At 41.6% G+C, this 19,352-nt stretch overlaps 1 protein-coding gene across 10 annotated transcripts in view; it reads right to left on the bottom strand.

Moving 5' to 3' along the window:
• Myo5a (myosin VA) overlaps positions 1-18,107 on the bottom strand; it is a 153,006-nt gene extending 134,899 nt beyond the window's left edge. For 7 of the 10 annotated variants that reach the window (XM_031345368.1, XM_031345372.1, XM_031345374.1 and 4 more), the window contains exon 1: positions 17,472-17,560. In XM_031345368.1, coding sequence (XP_031201228.1) covers positions 17,472-17,498 — 27 coding nt within the window. In that variant the 5' untranslated portion in view covers positions 17,499-17,560. The other 3 variants (XM_031345367.1, XM_031345376.1, XM_031345375.1) reach the window with 3 other exon arrangements.
• Positions 18,108-19,352: the final 1,245 nt, after the last annotated feature.

Genomic DNA, 19,352 nt, shown 5'->3' with positions numbered 1-19,352 from the left:
TCCAGGCCAACTGGGGCTATGTAGTGAGAACCTATCTCAAAAAGAAATACAAACAAACAAAAATGTAAATATGGGGCTTGGGAGAGGACTGGCCTTTCTCAAGAAAACCTTTATTTATGTTTCACAGAATTAGTTCTTTCTGGTATGAGCTTTCATGTCAATAATAAAGGATTAGAAGATGGGTCAGGAAAGATGCTCTTAACCTGGTCAGTGGTTAAGAATATGTTTTGCCCCCGCTGAGGACCACAGCTTAGCTTCTACCCAAAGCAGCCTGTAACTCAGCTTCAGAGCACCAGATACCCTCTTCTGGCATCTGCAGGCAAATGCACTCATAAGCACATAGTTATATGTATGCATACATAATTTAAAAATGTAAAATAAATCTATAAAAAAGATTAGGAGACATCAGAGGAAAGACAGGTCACATATATTTTTCTGGAGAATATATGAGTTGGTGTGCCAAAATGGGTTTTTCCTGACTTATCTGTACATTATCTGTAACCATCATTCTTGTCAACTGTACAAACTAGCTGACAAGTGTAACAAAGCAAGCTTCTTTTCTTGCTTTCTTTATTGCCCAAAGTTTCTCATTAATGAACAGTCTGCTGATATGACCTATCTATTGAAAGCATTCACAAGTTACTTTATACATGTGTAAACAAGACATTGTCTTGTCCATCTCAGCAAATGATAAAATTAAAGAGCAAATGGTAACATGTTCATCTAATACACTGACATTTTTTTACAAAGTTCTCAATTTTCTTACCTCAGCTCTCTTGTCTGTCTGCACTTTGACTTATCAAATAACAAATTTCCAAACAATTTAACTCTGACAGGCAATCTAAATTCTAGTAGGACTGTATAAGTGGAGGGCACAGCTTCCCTGTAAACCTTCCACAGAGGTGAACAGACAAAGTGAGCCAGAGTTCTAATGCCTGCAAGTGTCCAATGGCTGCTCTGCTGATCCTCCTCTGTCATTTTAGTATCTTGTTTTCTTCTTCCTCTGCTGACACTCAAAAACCTGCAGCTGCTATAAACTTGGGTGTCCTAGGGCCAGCCCTGGCTGGAAGCCTAGAGCACCTCTCACTCACGCTTTAATTGAGGTCTTCTGCCCACTCACTCTTACTCATACCCACTTTTCCCATATTATTGAAACTTCAGGTCTTGCCTCTGTCATGTTCAGGTTTCTAGGCCTGAGGAAATTAACTCTTTAAAAAGCTACGTACAGTGTGGGAAGGCTCTGGATATAGCCCGAGTAGCTAGAAGTTACAAATCAGTGCTGGATTATTTTATATTAGTAATGTTTGAGATGTTCAGAGCATGACTAGAGTTCATCTTTCACTGTCTGATATTTACTATATACCTGAATTGTTCTGTGCACAAATAATGCAGTCTTATTCACACTTATATTCTGTTTCACTTGTTATACACAAAATCAAACCCAGAGCTTCTTGAGCCTACTAGGCAAGAGCTCTAAAACTGAGTTACATCCCCACCCCAAAACTGCTCCATTTTGTTTAAGACAGAAATGCTTTTTTTTTCCTTGCTACAAGAATCTTAAAAGCTTAAGTATCTTATATGACCAGGAATTTATTTTTATATTTAACAAGATATCTAGAGAAGGTTATCTCAGCCTAACAATATCATTAAGAACCTAGACTCTGGGGCTACAGAAATGGCTCAGTGGTTAACAGCACTTGCAACTCTTCCAGATGTCCTGAGTTCCATTTCAAGCACCCACTCACATAGCAACTCAGAACTGTCTGTAGTTCTCGATCTGGGGGACCCAATATCCTCTTCTGGTCCCCATGTGTACTGCATGTACATGGTGAATATACATACATGCAAGCAAAATATTCAGACACATCAAATAAAAATAAATATTGTTCAGAAAAGAACCCGGACTCTGGGGCTGATGAGACTGCTCAGCAGGTAAAGGTGTTTGACAACCTGAGCACTCTCCTGGTGGAAGGAGAGAACTGACTCGGACAAGTCACCTTTAGACAAGTATAGACTGTTTATCCTTGTAATTCTTACGGCCACAGCTCAGAACACTGTACCCCACAGAGTAAAAGAAGAGACCAGGATTTGGCTAATTCTATGACTTGGGTCTGGAATGTCCCTCAGAGGTGGTAGAACTTTGAAAAGGTGGGGCCTATGGAATGTCTTAGATCACTGGATTACATCCTTAAGGAGACAGCAGGAATCCATCCCCTTCTATCTCTCACTTGCTTCCCAGATGTTATGAGATGAGCAGCACCTGCTATATATTCCTGCCATGATGTGCTGCTATGCCAAAGGCCTAACCCACCAGCATAGCTAAGCATGGACTGAAGTCTCTACAAGTGCCAGCCAAAATCAAACCAACAAACGACCACCACAACAACAAAACAACTTTTTAAAAAGCTGATTATAACAAATACTCTATTACAGGAACAGAAAGCTAACTACTAACACAGGTAACTTTTTGTTAGTTCTTTATTTTTCTGTTCCTAGAAATTTAGCTTCAGATATATTTTCCAAAATCTATCTCTCTCTCTCTCTCTCTCTCTCTCTCTCTCTCTCTCTCTCTCTCACACACACACACACACACACACACACACACACACAAACCTACATGTCAAAATCTGGAAACTATATGTTATACATTACTTTTATTTTATTCTCTCATCAATTAAAATAAAAGTAGAATACTTTTCTAAGTTGTAAATGGAGAGTCATGCCTGAAATCCTAACACTCAAAGAAGGCAGAAGTAGAAGTATTGTTGAGTTCAAGGCCAGCCTGGGTTACTCCATGTAGTAAGTCTAGGCTAGGCTGGACTACAGATGGAAACCCTGTATCAAAGTATACACAGACACACAGATCCCAAATAAAAACTCTTTCCTAATTTTCTCAAAAGTAGTATCTTCATGTTGATGATTACATTAAAAAAAAAAAACCTCTTATGAACACAAACTCTATGCAGCAGAGTCAGCTGACAGGTAACACACAGCTGAAGAAAACAGCAACAGGAAAATACTGGTCCTCTTGCTCTCTCATCCCTGTCTGGTATTTGTCACCTACTTACACATACAAATATTTGTTTGTTAAGTCAATTGTATTTAAAACCAAATAAATAAGACCTTTATGAGCCAATAAAGTGGGGCATATTTAGAGTCTAACAACTCAAAGTCACTGAGTGGTTTCTGGAGAACTGTCACTAGCAGCAGAGAGCAGTCAGCAGAGGAAATAAGAAAATCCCAGCACAGCCTGAATGATTCATGTGGAAATCAGAACCATTAGCTAGGCCTTCAGACAAATCAATAGCTTAGCGTGGTCTCAAGTGAACAATCTCCACCATTCTTTCTCTCTAGTCTCTTGGGGAGGGGAGAAAGCACACAGAGAAAAAAGTCCTAAATCTCTTAATGAGGCGGTTATCCCATTAATTATGTTTTTTTGTCTCACTGGAGTTAAGCAACAGCTGCATCTGATGTCACTGCTCCTGAAATCCAAAGGACAGCAGCTACTTAGGGGTGCTCACTGATAACAGTGAATGCTCACAGAAGCAGTTCCGGGGCTCTTGGCAAGACTTGGTTTTCAGACCACATGCTGAATAAACTCATCTACACAAATTCAGACTTAAAAAAAATCAATACCTAAGCAAGTCAAGAACACATGAGGTTTTTGTTCTGAGAAGGCATCCCACTAACAACCCAAAATGGCCTCCGATTCCTGGGCTTAGGTGGTATTCCTACCTCAGGCTCCTAAATAGCTAGAATGGTAGACGGCATATGTTGTCACATCTGACCAGAAAGCAAGAAAGAGTTGTTTAACTTTAAAAAGAAAATTACTGAAGAAGCTAAGGTTAAACACAAAGCCACTCAATTACAATTGTGTCTTGCGGAGTTTTCTCTCTCTCTCTCTCTCTCTCTCTCTCTCTCTCTCTCTCTCTCTCTCTGTGGGGGGGGAGGGGCAGGGACTTTTAGTTTGGAATCACCTGATCCACTTCCTGAGTGCTGGGATTACAAGTATGTTCCATTACACCTGGATTATTTAGTTTGGTTTTATATTTATTTTTTTAATTTAATTTTTTTCTTTTTTATGAATGTGTTTTATACTTAGACACCTATTCCGATCACATAACATGGTTTTTGTGGGTTTTTTGTTTTGCTTTGTTTTGTTTTTTACACTCAGGAGCCCATTCTAACCTCAAACTGCAGCAATCTCCCTGCCTCAGTTTCTCAAGCACTGGGATTACATTTTTCATGAACTCAGATGAGACATCCCAATCTCAACCCCACCAGTGAAGTTCCAGCACACGTTTTGTGCTCAGTGCTGTTGTCGTGGAGACAGTGTCATGCTGTAGCCTAGGCTGTCTTCCAACTCACTGTGTAGCTGCTTCTAGCCTCAACCCTGTGATCCTCCTGCGTCAGCCTCCCACTGCTGTCCTAGATGCTTTACACACACACTGCCTGGGAGGGGTTGTGGGAGGGGGCAGCTCCCATAGACCAGGCGACCTGGATGGCTCTGCAGGTGGTAAGCACCATAGCAACTTACGCTCCTCCACAGATCTGCCCAGTTACACACAGGAAACATCAATTCCAGATCACATCTCATCCAACAGAAATGGGCATCTTTTGAAAGACTGGGTCTTTTAAGACTCCTGGTCAGCTTCCTGTACACATTTCAGTTGAAACGTGTTACGAGAAACCAATAAAACCAGGGGGCTCATTGAAATACATTATCTATAATCTTTTTCAGAGATTACCTGATCTCACTATTGATCCAAAGATTAACCTCCACTTTACCTTTCTTCTCTGCTGTATTGTTCTCCCTTTTACCCAGTCAGCATCTCCAAACTGAAAGGCAACAGCTGAGAGCCAGGCCATCTTATATTAAAGACAGACGCAGTGGTGTGAGGATCCTGGGCGGTTTGTTAGTCAGGGATAGTCTTCGTAGAAGGTATATAATGCACTTGTTACTTCGCCCTGCAATATGGCTTCCATAACACTGGAAAGGATCCTTTGTCTGCTCAAGTTAGACTCTGACTCCAACTGGCCACTCCCGCTGTGATCATCTCTGCCATTTAGAGAATCTCCTTCTAGTAAGCTATCATGACTGGCACACTGAGATTACAAATGTATACTAGTATGCATTAAAGCTTCCATGTAGAAATTTTTGTTTTGTTTTATTTTCATTTTTTTTTAATATTTGGGGGAGCGGTTGCAAGGGCTGGGGATAGATACAAAGGGATATGGAGGTGAATGGGATTGAGGTGCATGATGTGAAATTCACAAAGAATCAATAAAAGGTTTTATAAAATTAAAAATTCTTCATTCCTGGGAAGGTGAGACCCCTATGTGTTCTAAGCTCTAAGTACACAAATTTTCTTGATGCTGATCTCACCATTACCCAGTTTCTGTATCATTGTTATTAATTACTACAGATAATGGGACACTTTTGCAGTCAGCCAACCTCAGTGAAAACCACAGCTCAAATTTATGTTTCTACAGGAACATAAAGCTTTTGGTCCCCTTCAGTTCATGGGCGAACTTCAAAAAATTAGAAGTACTTAACACAGGTTAAGTAATACCTGTATCATAACACTGTGAAGCAATTAAAAACATTTGGTAAATCAGGCATAGTTGCTCACAACTGTAATCCTGGTACTCTGGAGGCTGAAGCAGGACCACCATGAGTTTAAAGCATTTTCCTGATCTACATTAAATATTTATTATATTTTTACTACTTTAAAATATAGATGTGCTATATATATGCATATATATGGAGAGAGGGAGAGGGAGGGAGGGAAGAACAGAATGAGAGCAAGGGATAGAGAGGGAGAAAGAAGAGAGGGAGGGAGAAAGAGAGAAAGAGAGTGAGTCAGTCTTTGGCTCAGTGTGATCTCAAATCCCTATGTAGTTAAGAATAATCTTGAACTTTGGGTCTTCTTTTGCTACCCCTCCCCAACAAGTGCTGGGCCTGTAAATTTATGGATTCATAATTACACTGGGTTTATGAAGGACTGGGGATCAAACCTGTGGCTCCATGCATACTAGCACTCTGCCAACTGAGCCATACTGAGCCCTTAAATATATTTTAAAAGAATGTCTTCCAAAGTAATTTTACAAGTCACTTCCTTTACTATATCATACCTATTAATAGTAGAAGTAATAGATACTTCTCAATTATCCTTTAATATAAAGAAAGCAGTTTTCCTAGTTGTCGTTAAAATAGAAAAAGAATTACTAGGTCACTACCATGTGCCAGGTCTCCTCACATACTCTATTAATGAAGTGAAATATTAAGGCTATCCGGGGCAGCAGGCATTGTCCTTCACACCTACAAACCTAGCATTTGGAGAGTGAGACAAGAAGATTACTAAACTTCAAGATTAGTCTGGGCTACAGTGAGTTCAGTCACTGGAATCCAGAACCCATATGGCAGCTTACAATCATCTTTAACTCCAGTTCCAGAGGATCCAACACCTTCTTCTGATCTCCAAAGGTACCAGGAATACATGTGGTAAACATCCATGCATTCTGGCAAAACACTAACACTCATTTTAAAAAATGAATAAATAAATAAATCTCAAATGCTGGCATTGTGGCACACATGTTAATAATCCTAATGCTGGCTAGGTGGAGACAGGAGGATCCATGAGGGCCTGCTGGTTTGCCAGCCAAGCCTAATTGGTGAATTTCAGGTCAGTGAGACCCTGTCTCAAAAAATAAGGTAGACAGCTCCCAAGGAATATTTCCAAGGGTGTTCTCTAGCCTCCATACATACACACACATACACACATATACATACAGACATACATACAAAAACACAAACATACAAATAATAAATATGAAAAATTGAAGTAGAGAAAGGATAAGTAACTGACTTAAAGGTCACATAGACAATTAATAGCAAAAAAAAAGGAGGGCAGCAGGGCTGGAGAGATGGCTCAGCTGTTTAAGAATACTGGCTGCTATTGCATAGGAACTGGGTTGAGTCCCAGCACCACATGGCAGCTTACAGCTGTCTACAACTAGTACTCTCTTCTGACCCTTGTGGGCACCAAGCATGGACATAGTATACAGACAGACATACAGGCAAAACACTCATACACACAAAAAGTTAAATAAAAAAAGAAAGAAGAAATTGAAGAAGGAAGATAGCAAAAGCAGAATTTAGTCATGGGTGTGTCCAGGCCTTAGTTGCTATGATACACTGCCACTCTTCCAGGGAAAAGAGATGAGTCAAAATCAAGGAAGAAAACACTCATAACAAAGCTAGACTGTCTGGCTTTTGAGGAACACTGACAAATTTAAGAGTTGTTTGGAGCTGGGCAGTGGTGGCACACGCCTTTGGTCCCAGCACTTGGGAGGCAGAGGCAGGTGGATTTCTGAGTTCGAGGCTAGCCTGGTCTACAGAGTGAGTTCCAGGACAGCCAGGGCTACACAGAGAAAGCCTGTCTCGAAAAACCAAAAAAGAGTTGTTTGGAAACTCTAACAGGACCAGTAGAATTTTTCTTTTTAAAAATTCACTGTTCTGGGTAACCCAGGTGTGGTAAAGCAAGCCTTTAATCCCATTCTTGGAAGGTAGAGGGAAAGGCACAAGTTCAGGCCCAGCCCCATCTACACAGTAAGTTCTAGCCTAGCCAGGGCTAAATCTGTATAGCAAGACTTTATCTCAAAGCCACCAAAAACTATTGGTAAATAAAAACAAAGTTTACATATAAGTAAGAAAGATAAATAAGCATATTCTCTCTCACATACAGAACTAACAGCAGTTGATCTGAGAGTAGATAGTAGTTACCAGAGATTGGGAAAGGTGGGCAGGAGAGAATGGAAAACAAGTTTGGATTTGTTGAGTGTACTCTACCACTGACCTACATTCCCACACCTTTGTTCCTTCTCTTTCCCCCACCCCAGACTACCTCTCATTCTTAGAGCCAGGCTGGACCAGAATTTACTATGTAGCCCAAAATGGTCTCCATCTTGTGACGATCCTCTTGTCCTGACCTCAAGAGTGTTGAGAGTACTGCCATAAGCCCACCATATCCAGATACTCAGCACACCCTTTTAAATGTTTTGATTTCGAGAAAGTCTCAGCTAATGCAGCTCAGGCTAGCCTTAAATTCATCTAGAGCCCAGGTGGGCCTTGAAGTTGCAATCCTGTTATAGCTTCCTAAGCAAATGGCATTGCAGGCTTACTGCAACCAGGCGTAGCAAAGAACTTTTTAAAAAGGCTACCTGGACCACAACAAGGCTACAGTAAACAGTAATCATTATAAAATAACTATTTTGCCAGAGCCATGCATTTGTCCAAGTCATTTTTTAAAAAAAGATTTATTTTATTTATGTAAGTACCCTGTCACTGTCTTCAGACATACCAGAAGCACTGGATCCCATTAGAGATGGTTGTGAGCCACCATGTGGGTGCTGGGAATTGAACTCAGGACCTCTGGAAGAACAGTCAGTGCTTTTCCAGCCCCGATATTTTTTAATAGAATAAAACAAAACAAAACATCAACAATGAAAAACTCAAGATTTATTACATGAAAAAAAAAAACTTCAAGGATGCCAAGGCTCCAACTCGGTTTCTGACCTTCAATTTTCCTTTAGCTTTGTAGCTACCACTGAATTGATACAAATCTGTATCAATTCACTCAAGGAATGACCTGAAGGCCTCACATTCCCAAGACCTGAGTATCAGTGTTAAGATGCTGCCTGTATTGTTTGGCGTACCGCATTCTGCATCACTGTGCGACAGCAGGTTAATGCTAAGGTTAATGTTAATGTTAAGGTCTGACACAACTGAAAGCAAACCTATCCTTACACTGCTTCAGACAAATGTTACAGTTTGCTATAATGAGGAAGACATGTTCTCTACCACAAAATGATAACATAATATCAGGTAGTTTTCAAGTTAAAAATTGATGATTTACATTCAACACAGAAGCCACATTTTGGGGGCTGGAGAGATGGCTCAGCAGTTAAGAACACTGACTGCTCTTTTGAAGGTCCTGAGTTCAAATCCCAGCAACCACATGGTAGCTCACAACCATCTCTAATGAGATCTGACATCCTCTTCTGGTGTGTCTGAAGACAGTTACAGTGTACTTACATATAATAAATAAATAAATCTTTTTTAAAAAAAAAAGAAGCCACATTTTTCTCTCTCTCTTAAAATTCTGATTCAATTTTTCTCTCTTGCCAAAATTCTTCAAAGATTAAGGAGGAAAATGTGGAAAGGAAGATTTTTTTTTTCTAATGGCACTAAAAAGAAAGTAAGCTGGGACCTTTAATCCCAACATTCAAGGCAGAAAGAATCTCTTTGAGTTTGAGGCCAGCCTGGTTTAAAATAGCAAGTTTCTAGCCAGCCAGGGCTGCAGAGTGAGGCTCTGTTTCTGTTTCTGTTTTTGTTTTTAAAGAAAGTAAGTACTTTCGGTTGCCAGAAGATTACGTTTTTAAAATAAGATCATATTTTCTTTTTTTTTTTCATATTTTCACTGAAGAGAATTTCTCAAAATATAGGTACTGACATCAACTTCCAGAAGTGGGACATCTAGTTATCCTTGAGGTAATATACATATAAGGTGCTATTTTTAAACATGAATGTGAATGTCCTACCCCATATATAAATGCCAATTCTCACCAAGGAGACTTGGATTCTGAAATTGTCTAAAACTGCCTCACAAGCAAAGATTTATGGACAAAGCTGCCCTTCGCAGCAACTTACTTCTAACAATGAAAAGGAATTGCAGTATAAAAATCATGGTACTGCCAGATGTTGAAATACATATTAAAATTTTTCAGTAAGCATTTATGATATAAAAATTATAATACATATTATTTTTTAAAATCATTAAGAAGTTATTAAAATAGTTTTTAAATCAGTTAATTGCAATAAGAATATAACTCAGTGAATGCCTACCAAATACAAGGCCCTATATCTGATTTTTAGCGTCACACACACACAAAAAGAAAACACAAAAAGAAAACTGTGGAAACCTTAGTGGTACTTAACTGTCATCCTTTGACTATTATAAATTATCTACAGTGTATCTTTCTCCCCTTCCCCCTCCTCCTCCCAGACAGGGTTTCTCTGTATAGCCCTGGCTGTCCTGGAACTCACTCTGTAGACCAGGCTGTCCTCAAACTCAGAAAATTCACTTGCCTCTGCCTCCCAAGTGCTGGGATTAAAGGCAGGTGCCACCACTACCTGACACTTTTTTTTTCTTTTCTTTTCTTTTTATTGTTGTTGTTGTTGTTGTCTTTTTTGAAAGAGAACTCGCTCTCTAACTCAGGCTGGCTTCTAACTCAGAAAGATCCACTGGCCTCTCCCTCCTCAGTTCTACCGTTACAGTGTATCTTTTATTCTTCTCAGGGGAGGAAGAGATCACAGCTAGAAATTGAGCTTAGGGCTTTACACATGGTAGCAGACACCAGGACCCTGAGCTTTATCTCCACCTTTTTCTTGCGCTATACTTTATGACAAGGTCTCACCAGATTGCCAAGCATGACTTGAACTGCCTCAGCTTGTCAAGTGGCTAGAACTACAGGCCTAGGTCACCCTTTGCTAGAGAGCAAATTTGAGGGCAATCTGGACTACATGAGACTGTTTCAAAAGAAAGAGGGAGGACTGGGTAGATGGCTCAGTGGGTAAGAACACTGACTGCTCTTTCACAGGACTCCAGTGCAATTCCCAGCAACCACATGATAGCTCACAACTGTCTGTAACTCCTATTCCAGAAGATCTGAAAACCTCACACAGACATATGTACAGGCAAAACACCAATGTACATAAAAATAAATTATTTCATTAAAAGAGGGACAAATAATGCAAATGTGTTCACTGGTGAAAATGAGGGGGAGAATAATGTGTGCAAGCAAGGACATGAAGAAAGTAAGAGGAAATATATAATGCTGAGGAAATACAGCAGAAAAAATAGCATTAAAGGCAACACACAACTTACCATGTCTTCACAAAGAAGGGATAAAGGCATGCTTCACATAAGTTTCTGATAGATTATTACTAATTTTGCTTGTGTAGTTTTTCCATAGCTTTATTTTTTAACTTCAAGATGATTCTCTAGGGTAATATAACTAGTACCGTCTTGGTTAGGTAAAAAACATTTTCACTTCACTCAATCACCATCATTTTTGGTGATCTATTCATAGATGACATTGATTGAGGGTGATTGTTCATTTTGCCTACCCAGCACTATTCCTTCTGTTGAAAAATGGCTCTCAGCCATCCCATAAGGTCAGAGTGGGACTATCAATAATAATGCCTGTCCTCTGTCAAGCCTCCAGGCAAGCATAAACTTGATCACTCATGGTATTCCTCCCACACTGCCAACAGGGTATTGTGAAAGGAAAGGGCACATGACTCCAAGAAAGGGCAACAACTTCTCTATCAGGCTTTCTTTCTTCAGGCCCAGAGCTATACAATCATGTGATCTGCAGATGCTACTGTCCTGTTCCTCTGAAACCAGTTGTCCTAAAGATGAAAACAATATCAGACAGCACATGAGACCCAGTGAAACACAGTCTCCAAGAGATACCTGAGCCTTAAGTCAAGCCATACTTAAACTTTCAGGTCACACAAGCAATTAAATCCCTTTCTGGCTTTGAATAGGTTTTCTCTTTCTTCCAACTAAATGAACTCTATAGAGCTAAAGAGATGATGGCTCAGAGGTAAAGTGTTCTTATTGCTCTTGCAGAAGACCTAGGATCAGTTCTCAGTACCTAAATGAAGTGGCTCCAGTTCCAGGGAATCCAATGCCCTCTAACATCCAAGAATATTTGTGCATATAGAGTTCACATAAGCTCATGCAGAGGTATACACACACACACACACACACACACACACACACACACACACAAATGAATATAAGTGAATAGCAAATCTTTAAGTCAGTTCTAGCTGGTTAACTGCTTAACTCTATCAAAGAAATATTTGGTAATTTGTTGTATTAGAAATGGCTCAGCAGCCGTGCGGTGGTGGCACACGCCTTTAATCCCAGCACTTGGGAGGCAGAGGCAGGCGGATTTCTGAGTTCGAGGACAGCCTGGTTTACAGAGTGAGTTCCAAGACAGCCAGGGCTATACACAGAAACCCTGTCTCGAAAAGAAAAACAAAAACAAACAAACAAAAGAAGTGGGTCAGCAGTCTGTTCTTCCAGAGGTCCTGAGTTCAATTCCCAGCAACCACATGGTGGCTCACAACCATCTGTAATAGGATCTGATACCCTCTTCTGGCATGTAGATGTGCATGCAGATAGAGTACTCATATACATAAAATACATAAATCAATCTTTAAAAAATGAATTATCATTCATGGACTACCCAGGCTCTAACTTATATACTACAACTAAGCTGATATCATAACTTGAGGTATTCCATTATATAAATATAACCAATGTTTACATAGGAATTCACTTAAAATTATATATTTATTTCAAGTTCTAATAAGCTAACAGCTACTAAACTAAGATGTTACAAACTTCTTTAGTTTTTTGGAAAACTTACTACTACATTTATTTATCTGTGTGAGTGCATGTATGCACATGCCACAGAGTGCATGTAGAGGTCCATGCACAACTTGAGGGATTTAGCTCTCTATTCTACCACTTAGGTCCAGGTGATCGGCTAAGGTTGACAGCTCAGTGGCAAGTGCCCTTACCCACTGAACTATCTTGCTGGCCAAACTTCTACTATTCTTGATGTTAATATTCCATCATGTTTCCAGATCAATTCTATTTTTCAAGTTCTATCTTTCTTAAATGTGTAGCCTCTTTCCTGGTCTGATCATTCTATTCTGAAAGTCTTCTAGGTTTGGTAGACAGTTGTCAAGGAACAAATCACATCAGGGCATAGTAGTTAATATGTGTAATTCCAAAATTTAGGAAGAGGCTGAGGCAGGATTCCTATGAGTTTGAGGCCAATTTAGGCAGGTAAGTCCAGAGCAGTTGGCTGTAGAGTAAAGAGACAGGGTGTGTGTGTGTGTGTGTGTGTGTGTGTGTGTGTGTGTGTGTGTGTGTGTGTTCTTCGTTTTACCTTATTTAAAAAGCTAAAATTTTAACAACTAGCTCAGGAATGGCAAATCTTACTAGAGTTAGAACACCTCTGTAATCTTTGAGCCACTGGACTTTCATGACTTAAGAGACAGTGACAAATTTCAAGAGCAATTCATAATCATTTTGCTTTGCTCAAGCAATTCAAATTATTCTGAGTAATTTTCCATTTGCGGTCTCTAGGAAAAGCTTCCCGTTTCCTAGGTGGAGCTCACAGCATGCCCTTATCCTAGCTCCTCTCCTCCTTATCCTATATCTAATCCTTCACAGAGACTTGTCTCTTTGGCTTTATTCCTTTGTTTAAACACCTTCTTTCTATACTGCCTCAGCCTAGCAGACCTCTACAATTCTCATTTCATTTCTTGACACAGCTTTCGTTTTGGTCTCCCTGGCTTCCAGCTTTCCTCTCTATGATTCATTTTCTTCAACATGCCTTATTATGTGTTTACTTCTCTAATCACCTTCTTATAATTCCCTTAATTTTTCTTGGATAGGATCTTGTTACATAGCTTAAGCCATCCTTGAACTTATGGTAATCCTTTGCCTTCCAAGTGATCACAGGAGTGCATCATTATACCTGATCCATGTTATTATTTTCAGTCCATACCTCCTCCTGTTTAAGTATTCACTCACTCATTATTTAAAAAACAGGAGCTAAACAAAATAGCATCTAAGATGCTTCTAGTGGTATGACAGTGGTAAGACACATTCACCATAACTACAGGAAGATGGAAATGTATCCAGGTCATCGAGACATAGGAAAAAAAAGAAGATACTAGCCATGGTTCAGAATCTGAACAGCTGGATGTCACATGAAATCAGAATTGGTAAAGAAGTAAAATATAAAATCCAAGGGAAAGGATGCTGAGGTTCCTAACTCATGAAACCAGAAGAAAACTGCCACTGGCAAGCATAGGGGCATCAGAAGGAAACAGGCATAGAGGAAGCGTAACTGAAGGACATACTTGCCAGACTCCAGAGCAGACATATAATCAGATAATAGACTTCAACAACAAAATATCAGAATTGCCAAGAATGGTGTTTTGAGGGACAATGCTATTGAATATCAAACTGAACTACACCAGAAAACAGATGCACACAAATACATGCACACACACAGGTACACTCAGGTATATCCAGGTTAAATGGCTTTAATAGGTACATAAGAAAACATGGAAAAGGCAAATATAGCAGCAATACTGCCCTACAAAGCTGTTTTCCTTTGGGAATATTTTAATGGCTTTGGAGTTTCAGTCTGATTTTTTTCTCTCCTACAATACTTAGCAACTTTATGTATCACCAGGAATTTTAATCAAGCAGCCTTAGGTACCCTTGTCCATTCTACAGTATCCACATGCTACCAATGATATATATGGATAATTAATACACAATTAATTAAATCTCTGCAAGTGATCCTTCCAGGTCTCATTGATAAACTTTGTTCCATAAGCGTTAGACAACTGAAGTTATTAAAAAGCACCAATAGACAAATAGACAGCTACTGTTAGGTCAAGACTACCAACTCTCTACAGTTTTTAGGTAGACCTTAAATCACACAACCCAGTGAATATACTAAGACTATTAAGTCAGATATTCTATACTGGTGAATTATACAGTATAAAGTAACTCAATAATGCTGTAATTAAAAAACAAAACAAAACAAAACAATAGATCTTTAGCAACCCTACCCAAAAATCAACAAATATGTTTTAACCAAAATGTCAGTCTCAAGAAACAGTATACCCAGGCACTAAGCTATTGCTCTTAAATATTTAAACTTCTGGAAATTTTTATGAAATGGAAACCCTGCTAAATTGCTATGTCAAAGCCATTATCATTCTAACTTAAGAAAATAAATTGAGAGGCAGAGGCAGGCGGATTTCTGAGTTCGAGGCCAGCCTGGTCTCCAGAGTGAGTTCCAGGACAGCCAGGGCTATACAGAGAAACCCTGTCTCGAAAAAAACCAAAAAAAAAAAAAAAAAAAAAAAAAAAAAAAAAAAAAAAAAAAAAAAAAAAAAAAAAAGAAAATAAATTGAATAGTCCCTTGCCCTTCACTGTAATAGGAGCTGATCTGCATCACACATCAAAGTCTGCCTTAAAGGTCTGATGACAACTTTTAAAAGGGCACTTTTCATATTAATCACATGCTGAATATCACAATTATGGCGTGTCAGTAACACGTTTTTCCTTGCCATCTACCCACCACTCCCTTCTTTATCGTCGTCTGCAAGGGACAGATACCTGGGTTATAGTGACATTTCTTCTAATGGTTTCCTTCCTTCTCCTAATACTCCTCAGTCCTCTAGACATTATTCCAACCTCTGCCATATCCAGAGACATCACCTATGGCCTGCTAGCACATCTGTCTGCCTGTTGGTGAGCTAACAGCAAGTTACTTATGCCCTTGGAGATTCAAAGTGGATCAAGAATATACTAAAAGCAGACTGTGAGCCTTATGAGGAAAGGGCTATGACTGGTCCGCGGTTAGAAACTCTTAACACTAGACAGAGTATTTGATTTACAGGACACTCAATATACGCTCCTTCCCGTTGTTAAACTAAGGCCCATTCACAGATCAGTGCACAAATAACTACAGAATCAGGCTATTCTGAGGTATATCTGAATTTAGGAAAAATCCCTAAGTCCCAACCTCAGTTTCAAGTGACTAAGTCTGCCTATATCTAGGAAGACTATAAGATGAATTCTATTACCCATAAGGCTGTGATGGAAACTCAAAACTTTATAATTTAAAAACACAAATATCTTCCCCATTTTTCCCTACAAAATATCATGTTGGGGGCAGGGCTAGGGGTGAACAGATCTAGAAGTCCAGCAACTTTTCACCCAATCTCTGCTTATCAGCCTATAATTAGCAGGTCCAAGATGGACTGATGGCAGGTGCCTGGAAGAGGTCCAGACAAGACAGAACAATGTAACAATGTGACAGTTCTTCACAGTGACATAATTGTTACTTGTATCTACTTCATACATAAATTGCAATGATTAAATGAGTTAATATTTGCAAAACATTTAGAATTGCACTATGTAAGTTAATAAGGTAACTTTTAGTCAGTTTCCAATGACAGTCTTATAGACTTGCCATGCTGAAAGAAATTACTAGGTTTAGGGAAATGTTCTAATTGTACACTTCTTAAATCTAGGGCTAGAAAGAAAGTCCCAGGTTCATGCAAGTTCTTCACTTCATGGCTGGAAGAAATTAATCATATACCTCATATTTGTAAAGAAAAAAAAAAAAGCCAGAGGTCACAGAAAGCTTTCACAACTAGTATTAAATTTGATCCTCACAACAGCTTGTAATGGAGGACAAGAGGACAAATAAAATTCACTCTATTTACAAGTAAGAAACCTGAACCAGAGAGGTTATGTAGTTTGCCAAATGTCACACAGTTGGTGGAAAGGTTTAGACTAGATGCAGGTATCTGGATGCCCCATCCAGATTTCTTTCCTCAAGGCTGCAATTTGGGCTCTGGACTTATTGATGTCACGTGTGCAAGGGATGATTCCAAACTGCTAAAAGAAGAATCCAGAAAGCTGGGGCTATCTATATATAGCTCAGTGGTAAAGGGTTTACCTAAGTATGCATGAGGCCCTACATTCAATCTCCGTGCCAGAGAGGGAGACAAAGGCAGAGACAGAGACAGGAAGAAATAGATTCTGGTAAAATTTTGAAAACGTGAACTTGAAAAGTTAAGGCAATTCTGTTGAGTGGAATTAGAGACATTTTTAATAATCATTAGCTGGCAAAACACCTATAGAAACCGTAACACAAGATACCACGAATGCATACACCAGACACTGCCCAACACAGATTTCCTAAACAGTCTCTCCAAAATACGCCATTTAGAGATTACCAGACCCTGAGAATATGGGCGTCGGTTTAAGACTGAAAAGGCTACCACTTCCCCTCAACGAAGACCAAAAGGGAAAGGCTCGCCGGAAAGGAGGGTGAGGACACGGAGCTAACGAGGCTCTCGGGGATAACGCGCAGGTTGTAAACTCCCAGCCACCAACGAGCCTAAGAATAAGCTCGCCATCTCCGGGCTGCATCTTCCCACAGGCTCCGCACCCCCAGGGCAATGGCAAGAACCCCGCAGCTAAAGGTGAAAGCGGACTGGCCATATCTGCAGAATCCGAAATAATCTCCCCGAGAGGCTGCCTGGCGCATACCGGCACAGGACGTTATTTTAAGCAGGAGTCCCGGGAGAGCGGCCCGAGCATCTGCCCAAGAGCATCCCATCCGAAATGGGCTCGGGAGGCAGAGCAGGGAGGTACAGACCGGCAGTGGAGGCGGAATGGGGCCGGGTAGGGAGGTGCAGTCTGTTGGAACCCGCCGGTCCTACAACCACATTCCCGGCCGCGCGACCCCTCCCCGGGGCACGGCTCCGCGGCGCGCGTTACCTTAGTGTAGAGCTCGGACGCAGCCATGGCTGGCCCAGCGCCGACGCCCCCCGCCTGGGCGGAGGCCGCAGCTCGCGTGGCGGCCGCCCGCGCGGGTGAAACGGTGGCGGGCGGGGAGCAGGGGAAGAGCCCGGCCGGGCAGGGCGGGCCAAGCTGGCCGGCGGGCGGGCGGGCCCGGGTGGGGCGGGGCGCGTCAGGAGCTAGCAGCGGGCGGGAGCCTGACAGTCATCACCTCCGGGGCTCGCCGACCGCGTGAGCCCGAGGCGCGTGCTCGGGGGCTCGGGTACCAGCCGCGGCCGCCGCAATCTCCCCAGCCGCCTGGTCCACACACACGGCCCTGGCGGTCTCCTCAGTAGCCTCGGGTCCTCAGCCCCCTCGCTCCCTCAGTTTCCTCGTCCGCTTCGCCTCCTCAGAGGCCTGGTCTCCGAAGCCTCCTCTGTCTCCTCCGCGGCGAGCGATTCCGCCGCCGCCGCCTCCGCCCTGTGCATTGTGGGAGCGGGAGGAGGCTGCGCTCGAGCGCTGCCGCCGTGAGCCCTCCCGGCTCTCTCAGGCTCACGCTGCCTCCCTCCCATCGGCGGCGGGCACCGAGCATCCTCAGCCCATGCGGCTGACATCCCAAACCTGCTTTGGCGGAGTGTGCGCGAACGTGGGGCAGTGAGGGAGCGCGTCCCGCGCGAAGTAGGGACTGTTTGAGTGCCCGCGTAGACCCGGGAGCCTGAAGGCTGCTCCTCCTGGCCCCGCTGTTTGTAGGGAGAGGACTTGAGTTAGGGGTGGGTTCAGGGAAGACCTCTCTGTGAACCTGCAACTCCAGATGAGATTTGTTCATTGCAGGGCCGGGAAGCTGCACCACCAGGAATTTGAAGGATGCCCAAGGTCACTCTGGACTTGGGTTTGTTTGCACTATGGTCCCTTGGTGATGCAAGGACATAGGATGGACTCTAACACACAGAAACTCCAATGAACCTGAAAACAAGATGGCCCTGGGGAATGGCCACCTTAGACTTGTGCGTTTACATAGGTTCGCCACCATTCAGAACAAAACCTTTGTTCTGCTGATCTGTTAGGCTTGACAGCACTACTTGATGCTGATCCTGAAGTCACCTGAAAATGGCAACCTACTCAGAGAAACTCAAGTGCTTGCAATCTTGACTCAGTCTATTCAGTGCCCTTACACAAACACAGGAATGTGGTCTTTTTCATCCCACCTTCCATGTTCTCTCCAGCCACACTTTCACACTTACTTGGAATAATCTTTTAAATTTTTAGCCTTTTTAGCCAGGCGGTGGTGGAGCACGCCTTTAATCCTAGCACTTGGGAAGCAGAGGAAGGTGGATTTCTGAGTTCAAGGCCAGCCTGGTCTACAGAGTGAGTTCCAGGACAGCCAGGGCTACACAGAGAAACCCTGTCTCGAAAAAAACAAACAAACAAAAAAATTTTTAGCCTTTTTATGTGTCCAACTTTCTTCTTTAACCCTTAAGTTGTATCCAGTGCCTATCATGGGAAATGGACCAGATTTATTGTTTAGCTTGTTGGGTTTTGAGAAAGGTTTCCCTAAGCAGCCCGGGTTTTCTTCAAACTCACCATCCTCCTGCCTCTGCCTTGTAAATGGTGAAATTTCAGAGACATGGTTCTGAGACCAGTCCAATGGAGGTCAATGCACAAGCCTGGCTCCCTGGTTATGTTTGAACGTGAGGAGTGGGTATTTGAAGGAAGACTATTCACCTCTTTGATGTTTCAGGATTCCATCCTTTCTTTGTCTACCTGTGAAAGGAGACAAAATGCACTTTTGGCCAGCAGAGCATCCAAAGCATTGAGTTGAGCTTCTATCTCTTACACTTCCTTCATGCCTGTGGAAGGTGCCTGTTTCCTTACCCTCCAGAT

Source organism: Mastomys coucha, unplaced genomic scaffold (genome assembly GCF_008632895.1).
Source record: "Mastomys coucha isolate ucsf_1 unplaced genomic scaffold, UCSF_Mcou_1 pScaffold23, whole genome shotgun sequence".
NCBI lineage: Eukaryota > Metazoa > Chordata > Mammalia > Rodentia > Muridae > Mastomys > Mastomys coucha.
This window is presented reverse-complemented; position numbering and strand designations above follow the sequence as displayed.